At 48.0% G+C, this 11,042-nt stretch overlaps 1 protein-coding gene across 1 annotated transcript; it reads right to left on the bottom strand.

Moving 5' to 3' along the window:
- Nucleotides 1-44: 44 nt before the first annotated feature.
- Nucleotides 45-10,929, bottom strand: LOC102098687 (nuclear pore glycoprotein p62). The gene is made up of 12 exons (XM_065077439.1): nt 10,573-10,929; nt 9,287-9,669; nt 8,465-8,575; nt 7,989-8,117; nt 6,381-6,479; nt 5,934-6,039; nt 5,642-5,786; nt 5,186-5,235; nt 4,932-5,066; nt 4,133-4,244; nt 3,184-3,250; nt 45-269 (listed from the first exon to the last, which is right to left on the bottom strand). The coding sequence occupies exons 1-12, from the start codon at nt 10,854-10,856 to the stop codon at nt 178-180; spliced, it is 1,713 nt and encodes a 570-aa protein (XP_064933511.1). The 5' UTR covers nt 10,857-10,929; the 3' UTR covers nt 45-177.
- Nucleotides 10,930-11,042: the final 113 nt, after the last annotated feature.

Below are 11,042 nucleotides of genomic sequence, written 5' to 3'. Positions count from 1 at the left end.
ACACCAGACAGGGGGAAACACGGTCAGACACCACAAAGACTGGCTTGGGAACAAACAACTGACTTTATTAAAAAAGAAAAGAAAAAAAAGGAACAGACACATGATTTGAGACATAGGTCCCCAACAACCTCTGTTTTCTGTGCAGGTTTTAGTTTAATCCTTCAAACTTGGACTCATTCAATCAAACGTGATTCGAAAACTGCGCTCTTGCTCCTTGCGGCGGCTTTCACAAACCTTTGTCACCTCTTCTACCTTTCTCTGCAACATGGCTGTGGAAGAAATAAGGGATTAATCTTATAGTCACCCTAAAACACCATCCTCCACACATTAGCCACCAGAAAAACATTTGGATAGTCCCTCAGATTTGACAGTGCACAAAGGAGGAGGAAATCACAGTATCACAGTATGTTTGGGATTGGAAGGGACCTCAAAAGATCATCTAGCCCAATCCCCCTGCTGGAGCAGGAACACCCAGGTGAGGTCGCACAGGAACATGTCCAGGTGGGTTTTGAATGTCTGCAGAGAAGGAGACTCCACAACCCCCCTGGGCAGCCTGTTCCAGGCTCTGACACCCTCACTGAGAAGAAGTTTTTTCTCAAATTTAAGTGGAACCTCTTGTGTTCCAGCTTGATCCCATTACCCCTTGTCCTATTATTGTTTGCCACCAAGAAGAGCCTGGCTCCATCCTCATGGCACTCACCCTTTATATATTTATAAACATTCATGAGGTTCCCCCTTAGTCTCCTCTTCTCCAAACTAAAGAGCCCCAGCTCCCTCAGCCTTTCTTCATAAGGGAGATGCTCCACTCCCTTAATCATCTTCGTTGCCCTACGCTGGACCCTCTCCAGCAGTTCCCTGTCCTTCTGGAACTGAGGGGCCCAGAACTGGACAGAATATTCCAGATGTGGTCTCACCAGGGCAGAGTAGAGGGGAAGGAGAACCTCTCTCCATCTACTAACCACCCCCCTTCTAATACACCCCAGGTACCATTGGCCTTCCTGGCCACAAGGGCACAGTGCTGGCTCATGCTCATCCTGTTGTCCACCAGGACCCCCAGGTCCCTTTCCCCTACACTGCTCTCTAATATGTAATTTCCCAACCTATACTGGAACCTGGGGTTGTTCCTGCCCAGATGCAGGACTCTACACTTTCCCTTGTTAAATTTCATTAGGTTATTCCCCGCCCAACTCTCCAGCCTGTCCAGGTCTCTGGATGGCAGCACAGCCTCTGGTGTGTCAGCCACCCCTCCCAGCTTAGTGTCATCAGCAAACTTGCTGATAGTACACTCTATTCCCTCGTCTAAATCGTTAATTAATATATTGAATAATATTGGCCCCAGTACTGACCCCTGAGGCACTGCACTAGATACTGGCCTCCAACTAGACTTCGCACAAAGAACTGCAAACCCTCCAAGGCAAAGAAGATCATCTGAAAAGTATCCCGAGGCATTTGGGGACAGGCAGGCAAAATCAGAGGGTGCTGGGACACACAACACTTTTTGCCACGCCAGCGTGTTGTACTTCCAGGGCACTGCATCAGGCAGCAGAGCAAACCTTCCCTGAACACCCACAGCAAAGCTGCTCTGCAGCCTGACAAAAAGCACTTGTTTAAAAGTTTCCCCAATCACCTCCTGCTCTCTACCTTTGAGTTACACAAATTACAGGTGAACCGCCCAATCTGAAGTATGTGCACATTTTCTTGCAGGGTATCACACCGCTGTAACAAGCTTTTAACTGTAAACACAGAAAGGACACTGCCATCACACAGGGGAGCTGAGAGCACTTGCAGCCACAACACAGATCATCTCTTATTTGCAGGTCACAGGTCTGGAAATACAAGAGCCACTGACTGATCACCACTTCAGATGCAGCTGGCATCGCAAGATAGAAAAACTCCTGGCAGAAGCTGAAGCAATTTCTAATTTCATTCCAGGAATGCTCATCAGACGCTATTCAACAACACTACAACATTATGTCAGCCTGTGGCTTGGAGACAGATATTCCAGGTGAGGTTTGATTTTGCACAGCCTGCCAAACCCAGAATGTTCCAGTAACATAGTAAGTGACACGTTTCTCTCTGTCACTTTTCAAATATCGCAAAATGACATAAAAACAGCAGTCTGCCTCATCATCTCCCAAATCTCGCCCAACTCAGATTACAGTTGTACCTGCGAGAGAAGACTCGGGGTCTCTCTGGAAGAGACAGGAGGACACAACAAGGCTTTGTCCAAACACCTTTCCCTTGTGGCAGCAGCACCACCCTGCGTCCATGCTCAGCAAAGCCACTGAATTGTGGCAGTAGAGGTTAACGCTAATAAGAATAAACTGCCATAGTCGCACAAAACTGTTCAACAGGTCAGGCAAGTTAATAATAGCCACTGTGTATGGGTTCACCTAGAAAAGGTCACTGGCTGTGGGGAAACAGTCCTGGAGGTGTTCCACAGGAACCAAAGCGGATAACGTCACCAGCAGCACAGAGGTCTGAGCACTGGGTTTGTTTTTGTTTATTTGTGTTTACTGTGCTTTGTTGTTGTTGTTTTTGATACTCAAAAAGAATGTTAAGGATTGCATCCTTCCCACACCTATCCATTTACTAAGAGAAAGTTGTATTGTGTTTCCACCATACTGCTTAAGGGCACAGAGTAACAGGAATTCTCCTTGCTATCAAGCTTTCCCTACCGAGTGCCATCTTCAGCTCTGCATTACATCTCAAGTTATTGCTACTGTGAGTTTTCCATACTCCAAAGTTACCCCACCTGCACATCAATGCATCCTGCTCTGTCTTACCTGGATTTGGGTCCCCTGTTCAGAGAGGAAGATTATAACATTACACATCCCCCCTCACCAATTTTCCTAATCGATAGGGAAACTCCACAACATTTCACAAGCTGAAATATTTAACTTCACTTGGATAGGACAAAGCATGAGGTTTTCTAGTCCTCTGCTTTGCACTGATGCATTCCAAGCAGTGCTTTTTTGTGAAGCACGAGCAGTTGCCAAGAATTCCTTCTCACCAGAGGCCTTGAATGCACATCAGGAGAATTCAACCACAGAAGGGACAGTGGAAATGAAGGTGAGAAGACTCCTCAGAGATTTTCAGGAATTCATTTATGTCCAGAAATGCAGCCATAAATGCTACATGTTTTCTGCTTACATTCCCAAAACGCTGCAACACGTCTCTCACCTGAGTTCTGGTCAATCCACTGCAACGAATCCATGTGCGCGTTCAAGATTTTACAGATCTGCTGAAGCTGAGCAGAAAGAAATGGTACAAGTCATTTGTTAAAACACACAGAAACCAAGAGCAGTAAAGGACATCCTGCCTGTCCCTGCCTTTGGAACAGAATGCAACCAAATTTCTCAGAGGTGCAGCTCCACCAGCTTGGCAGCTGCTTTCCCAGGGAAACCTGTACAGCAACTCTGTTGTTTCACTTCTCTTTAGTGTCAAGAAAACAGACTGGTGTAGAGTATATGTCTGTGGCTTCAACTTATTCCAGTTCAGACCAAGGAACCACCACAACATTGAGCACCTTAAGGGCTTGAGGTGGCAGAAGTAAAAAGGAACAGAAAAAAAACCTGAGTCTGAAACACTGACAACAAATTTTTACTGAAAAAAAAAAGCTTCTCAGTAAAGCCACCAGGAGTATCGAGATCAATTTACTGCACATGAGAAAGTGCTGGTAGTTCAGATCTTGGTTTCATGAGGATACAAAAGCAGCGTAAGCATAAAGAATCAACAGTTACAGAGGATGTTCTGAACAAAATTTAGGTTTGCCACAAGATAGATATAAGCAGTGGGTCAGTTGGCTGGATCAGTGTTCAGAAATGCCTCCGAAACAAGGTAAAAATTAGACCACAAGCGAATAACAAGAGTTCATACCAGAATGAGACACGCTGGAAACTATTAACAGAACTGCAGAGTAAGGAGGTGAGTCAGGCTAACATGTGGTGTGTTACAATGCAAGTTTTACCACAAGAGAAACAACCCAAGGATGAAACAAAACACCCTTCCAAGGATTAAACTACAAGCAGCGCAGTATCTATGAGGGGAGAAATGAAGAGGGAGAACTGTTTAAGTATCTTTTGCCACTTCACCAACATATTTAAAAAAAAAAGAAAAAGCTTGGATTTACCGGGTCACTCGTGTCTGCTGGGCCTCCTGATGTATTCAAGTGCTCAATTATGTCCTTCAGATCTTGTGCCATATGTTTCAACTGAGCATCTATGTTTTCAGCCAGTTTATAGCTGCAAAATGAATGGGAACCAAGGTCAGAATATTTAAAGTGAACTTCAGAAGATCTGCTCCCAGCCACACCAACCCTGGGCAATCACAACCAGCTTCTGCACCTTTCCACTGATGCTGCCAGACACATGGGGACAGCACCACGAGAGACATCGTGTCACACACATGAAGCAACTGCTGACCTCTTCCTCTCTTGACAGACACACAAACACACAGGCAACACTGTGGAGACTTTCTGGAAGGTTTGGTCAGGACTGAAGGAACCAACTCGTCCAGATTCTTCAACATTTATCTCTCTCAAACCCAACATTTGTTTAATTACCCTGCTAGGATTTAAGACTTAATGCTTACAAGGAGCTTGAGCCACACACAGTGCATGCTGTTCTCATCACTTCTATCGCTAAAGAATCACTAGTTTTCAGAGACTAGGCAAAATTAGTAACCCTTTCCCACACAGCTCATTACACCAGCATCCAAAGAGCTTTGCTTGCTGATTCAAGGGCTTCCAGTCCCCATCACCCTGATTCTAATGCGTAAAATCTAAGCTGCCATGCATAAAACAAGATCACACGTGTGACAAATGCCGCTGACAGATCGATATTGTCACACGGCCCATTTCTACTTCTTGCTGATCGATCACCACCACATTCCTCTGCTCAGCACACATCCCAAGCCCATTTTGCTCTTACGTCCTCTCCCGTTCTTCATCCGCATGCTGCAAGTAGATCGTCCCGCTCTGTTCCTTCACAGACTCCTCCAGAGGGGTCAACAAGTCCTCAAGCTCTTTCTGCTGTGACAGAATGAAGTCTAGTTCCTGATCCAGTCTGAAAAGAGAGCCTGTCAGCTACCCCACTCACAGGTAACATGCATTCTAGATCTGCCACACCACCGGTGGCACGAGAACATTTGGGTTGCATCACTTCAAGGCTTCAGACTTTCATACCTCTTCTGATCAAGCTTCACTTTCTCCACTTCTCTGTGTAATGATGTAATCTGCAAACAGAAGACAATCAATTACACTACAAAAACTCAAATGTCAACTCAAAAAAGAAGGGTGATGGAACAGAGAAAGACAACCCCATACAAATGTCTACTAGAAGCAAGCTACGGTTACAGGAAGATACACAGACTAAAAAATTGAATCATGGAGGATTTGCTATCAAAGCTTCACCCCAATATAACTTTTTATCATTGTGTAAACTCACATAACAGCCTTCAAAACCTCGAGACCAGGGCAGAGATACAGGGAGACTTTCACAAGCATCCAGATATAACTCACATCTATTTATTCCTTTTTAACCAGTAGAAAGTCCCCCTGGATGTCTTGCTGCATCTGTAACAGCAAAGGCCTTTACAGATCTCAGCAAGCACAGCGAGTTTACACAGGACATCACCCGACCTTCTCGCCGTTCTCTATCAGCATCCGGTCCCAGGCGTTGACCTGCGTGGCTTGATGGAGAAAGTGTTTCTCTTGGTCTTCCAGTTCCAGACTCCACTTGTTGATCAGACTCTCCAGCTGGGCATAGGTCATCACTGGAGGAGCGCTGAGAGGAAGCGTCAGACAGTACAGAACACCAGAGCAGAACCCAAAATACAAACAACATTCATCCCCCATTCAGACACCACACACCACCATCAACACTGCGCCTCTTGCCCAGTCGGGAAACGGGCAGTTACAACAAAACACTCACCTGGCTGGTGTTGCGGTTACGGCAGCTGTAGAAGTCCCCACTGCAGTGGCACCGGTTGTACTTAACGGCTTCAGATTCAAAGCAAAGCCAGAAGCAGAAGTGGTGCCTGAAAGAAGAGATTCAAGTCAACCAACACAAGAGGACACGGCTGCTATAGAACAAGAACATCTCCAACAGACACTTCCAAAGGGACCTATTTGAGCTCACAGAGCACTGTGCTTGGAGGGACCAAAAGCAAATCCCATGTCTGTCAAGACAGGAATTAAGCCCAACTTGACACAGAAGTGCTGGCCTGTAAATGCCTGACTGGCAGTTCCAGGAAAAGGAGGAATTGGCTCCCTCTGCTGTGGCCAGGATCTCACAAGTCATGAGTGACTTGTGTTTGGGGAGATGGAAAACGAGGATCAGAGAGAGAAAGACCATGTTATTTCAGCATCTAGTTCTTACTCGTGGCAGTGCTGGTTGTGGTAGCAGCTGTTGTTCCAGGAACTTTTAATCCAAACCCAAGTGTTCCAAGACTGGCTGTCCCAGTGGAAGGGGCACCAACTGTCAACAGAAGACAACACGCTTAGAAGCATTCTTAAACTCTAATATTAAGGTCAGCTTTGGAACTAGAGTAGCAATGCAAGCATTGTTTAGGTAGCAAAATACAATTTTTAGAGTGGTTTATATTACATCTAAAAATTGCAGCTAGTTAGTTAAAAGTAATCAGTGTGACTTTAACATTAAACTTGTGAAAGTCCTTGGCAAGAGCTGCCTATATTCAGACAGCATTATGTATGGAATAGTTGTCTAGACTCTGGTAAACATTGACATTTACTGTAGGTAGTGTGTCCATAATCAAAGGAAACTGAAGTGTTAACATCTCATTGCAAGTTGAGAAAGCAAACTGTTGGGACTCTCTTCAAAACTTTGCCACAGCCTTAAAGCTCTCAGAAAACATACACTATTTCCTGCCATAAAAGTAATTTTGCAAGAGGAAACTTGCCAATTAGTGCCAGAGGAACTTGCAATCATACATCTGTGTGAACACTTGTTTTTGGCACACGGCATCTCTACTGTCATGGGCCACTGTTCTTAACAAATTGTGAACACCTAGTGCAAGTGTCAAAGGCAGATGTAACAGACTCAGGGTACTGGGTTCTGGAGGACAGCGGCTAAAACTTCACTAGAAAACTCAGTTGTGGTCATACTACTCACAGGAAGTTAAAAATTCACACTGTGAATCTATAGCATACTTTGCTTTGAAAAAGACACCCTCCATGCCCCAACACTGAAGACAGTTTGCCAGAAATCACAAAGACAGGAGGCGGCACACAGCAAGAAGACCCAACCTTTTGAATTCTCCTGCACTATCCCAGCAGCTGAAGCTCCACTAGTGACAGGTAGAACCAACTGCCACATGCTGCTCGCTCACTCCGAGTCTGAAGTGTGCTGGTTTTGAAGAGCAGCTAAGGACTTTGAGCATCTCAAGTTTGGGAAAAAGGAGGTTGTGGGGTGACCGTATTCCTCTCCACAGCTTCCTGAGGAGGGTACATGGGGGGAGACATCCTGATCTCTTCTCCCTGGTATCCATTGACAGGACACCTTGGGAATGGTTCAAAGCTGCACCAGGGAAGGTTCAGACAGGGAATTAGGAAGCATTTCTTTACAGAGAGGGGGGTCAAACACCAGAACAGGCTTCCTAGAGAGGGGTCAATGCCCCAAGCCTGTCAGTGTTTAAGAGGCATTTTGACAATGCCCTTAACAACACGTTTTAACACTCAGTGAGCCCTGAAATGGTTGAGCAGTTGGACTAGAAGATGATTGTAGGGCCTTTCCAACTGGAAAATATTCTAATTCTATTATTGCTTTGAAAAAAGTCTTGTGTGACTCAGCACTGAAGAAAGTTTGCCAGAAATCACAAAGGGGGAACACTGCCAGCACTGAGAACACCCAGCCTTTTGAATTCTCCCATATGACCCCAGCACCTGCAGCTCCACCACTGACAGGTAACACCAACCATGCGCTGCTCATTTATTCCCCAACAGATAAAACCTCCACAGTGTGACTCACGTGAGAGGCCTGTGGTGGTAGATGACGTTGGTGCTGAAGAACTCGCTACAGATGCAAACAACGTAGGCCCCGTCGAACCAACGATGGAGGTTGTGGTGGTAGCGGCAGTTGTAGCAGCCGTGGTTGTTACTACAAGCAGAAAAAGCATAGACCCTGTACAGTGGTGCTGGGAACATAATACAAATCTGCCTATCATCACCAGTTCTTATTCTACCTCATATCTCTTTTCCAATGTACACTTTAAACCCATGGCTCCTTTGCACTATGCTCCAGCAACAAGTACAGAACAGAATTTGGAACATGGGACACAATAAAAAAAAACACAGGACACTAAGTTCAATGGCTCTATGAACCATCAGAGATTACTGGTTCCATTGCAAATTCACAGTAACAAACACTTCTAGCCCATTGCCAGACTCAGTTTAGAAAACGATTTCACTACATCTTGAGTAATTATTCCCTGAAGTCATTCCTACCTCCAAGCTTGGTTCCAAAGGACAGAGTGGGTCCCTGGCTGGTACTCGCGGTCAGTGTTGCTGTGGGTGCACTAGTGGCTGCTGTTGAAGTCAATGACCCAAAGTTTAGACCTGGAAGGGGCAGCAAAAGGAAAACTTTTTACTAGAGACACTATATTTTCAGTAGATCAAGCAATACTCAAATTAGAAGCAATAAGAGTGTAAGTTAAATGTTAATATCCAATGTAACAAATACTCTGCATACTATCCAGGACGTGCAACAGAGCTAACAAGCTCACTACATAAAAAAAACTTTCAAGAGTGATTCTAATACAGATGAAAATCACCCTCTCCCCACATCTGATGACCTTCCCTCCAATGCCTGCACTGTAACCAACAAGTAAATCAAAAGCAGAAAACTGAGCTTTCGGCAGACTCTGCAGGAGCAGGCAGGTTCCTGCCGTCAAGGAGGCAAAAAGGGGCTGGACTCCGTGGGTTGGGGACATCCTGCATCATCTGCCAGCCACCAGTCCAAGCCCTTTCCCTCTGCACAAGCAAGCCCACCAAACAGATTTTAAAAGTGCTGCAAATGCAGCTGAAAATTCTATAGACACCAGCAAAATTACTTCAGCCTCACTCTCCAAACCCAAAGGCTACACAGCAATTTTTACTCATCACTGAAGACCCTGCATAAGCAGATCAGAAAAATCACGGATGGCAGCCACTCGCTCCATTCCCCCCCAGCAGAACCAGGAGGCTGCAGAACCTCCACACCAGCCCAGCTGCCCTCCCTGCCCACAGGCTGCCTGCAACTCCGGACGCCCTTTCAAGCCCCAGCCCCACCTGCCGACTGCCCCCCAAGGCTGAAGGGGGTTGTTGACTGGGTCACAGCTCCTGAGGTGGCCGCGGTGGTGGCAGCAGCTGCAGCTGCTGTTCCAAAGGTCAGCCCTGAGGGTGCTGCTTGCGGAGCTGCAGTGCCGATGTTGAAGCCGGTTGTTCCGGCCTGAGTTGTGGTACCGCTGGAAAACGTAAACCCTCCAGTTGTGCCCGACTGAGCGGTGGTGCTGCTGGTGCTGCCAGCAGATCCAAACACAAAGCCAGAAGGGGCTGCTGCTTGACTTGAGGGCACACTGCTTGGTGCAGAGCTACCAAACCCAAAGCCCCCTGTGACGCCAGTCGCTGGAGTTGCCGTGCTGCCTCCAAACGTCAGTTTGGGTGTGTTTGCCCTAGAGAAGAAATGAAAAGAAGACAACCCGTTTGAGACGTACATCTAGTCAAGTGCTGTGCCAGCCTTCCCGCAGACCCTTTGCTGACAGCAGGAACCACCTTGCAGTAAGACGTGCACTTGACTGGGTTAACCTTTTGATTTAGACAAAGACTGCATTGCGACTCCTGTCATCCCTAGGCCTCTGTTCACTCTCTTTATACTGACTCCCCCTTAACTACCTGCATCCACCCAGGCACCAGAAAACATTTATGGCAGTGTAGGTGAAGCTGCTTATTCTGGCAGCTCCTAAGTACCCTTTGCACTTCCTCTACATAAGAATATCATTGTCAACAACTTCTACTGCGAGTCCCCATTTGAGCTCCCTTCTCACTGCTCCCATCTGACAAGCTTCGGCAACAGCAATTATGAAGAATCACCCCAAAGCTTACAGCCTGGCCTACGAACAGAACGAGCCCCCTTGGCTGAAGGAACATTCTAAGCACTCTAGACTCGCATCAGAAAAAGAAACTTTAAGCTTAGATGCAAAGTTTTATCACTTCTTCATGCTGGCATCAAGAACCCGGGTGAACCTGCTTTAGCAGATGGATTAGACTACATGACCTCCACAGGTCCCTTCCAAACCAAATCATTCTGTGGTTCTGTGAGTTACAGACTGAAGCATGAAACAGCTTATTCTTAGAGCCATTCCGAAAAGATTCGGCCATGACAAATCACGGTTCTCATTGAACACTTTCCCCACGCCCAGCAGGAGCTCTAAGGCACCAGAGCAGCAGGTTCATCCCCCGAGAGCCACACGCAGAGCCCCGCCAGGGCAACGGGCGGACGGACAACATCTGCTCGTCCTCCCCGCCCCGGGGCCGCTCGGCACCGCCAACACCCCCGCACGGCCCCGGCCTCTCACCCCAGCTGGAACGCGTTCGCGGCCGGAGCCGCCGAAGCCGGGGCCGGCGTCCCGAAGCTGAAGCCGGCAGCGGGCTGCGCGGCGGGGCCCGGCGTGCTCAAGGAGAAGGGCCCGGCGGGCTGGCTGCTGGCGGGCGGCTGGGCCGCGCCGCCGAAGCTGAAGCCGCCCTGGGCGCCGGGCGTGGAGAACGAGAAGCCGGTCGTGGCCGTGGTGGCGGCCGTCTTCGGCGTGCCGAACGTGAAGCTGCCTCCCGCCGCGCCCGACCCGAAGTTGAACTGGCTCATGGCGGCTGCGGGCACAGGGACCGGGACCGGGACCGGGACCGGGACCGGGACCGGGACCGGGACCGGGACCGGGACCGGGACCGGGACCGGGACCGGGACCGGCCCCAGCACGGCCGGCACAGAGGGCCGCGGCCGTCCCGCTCCCACAGGCCACACAGCGCCGCGCTCGCGCGCACTGATGACGGA

The sequence above is a fragment of the Columba livia genome, chromosome 12 (assembly GCF_036013475.1).
Source record: "Columba livia isolate bColLiv1 breed racing homer chromosome 12, bColLiv1.pat.W.v2, whole genome shotgun sequence".
Lineage (NCBI taxonomy): Eukaryota > Metazoa > Chordata > Aves > Columbiformes > Columbidae > Columba > Columba livia.
This window is presented reverse-complemented; position numbering and strand designations above follow the sequence as displayed.

Excerpts from the sequence above, each read along its gene's own strand:
- LOC102098687 (XM_065077439.1), bottom strand. The coding sequence starts at position 10,856 with ATGAGCCAGTTCAACTTCGGGTCGGGCGCGGCGGGAGGCAGCTTCACG. Across the intron at positions 5,787-5,933 it reads GTAACCGCAACACCAGCCAG|CGCTCCTCCAGTGATGACCT; the intron begins GTGAGTGTTTTG and ends GCTTCCTCTCAG. Across the intron at positions 3,251-4,132 it reads CAGCAGACACGAGTGACCCG|CTTCAGCAGATCTGTAAAAT; the intron begins GTAAATCCAAGC and ends CTTTCTGCTCAG.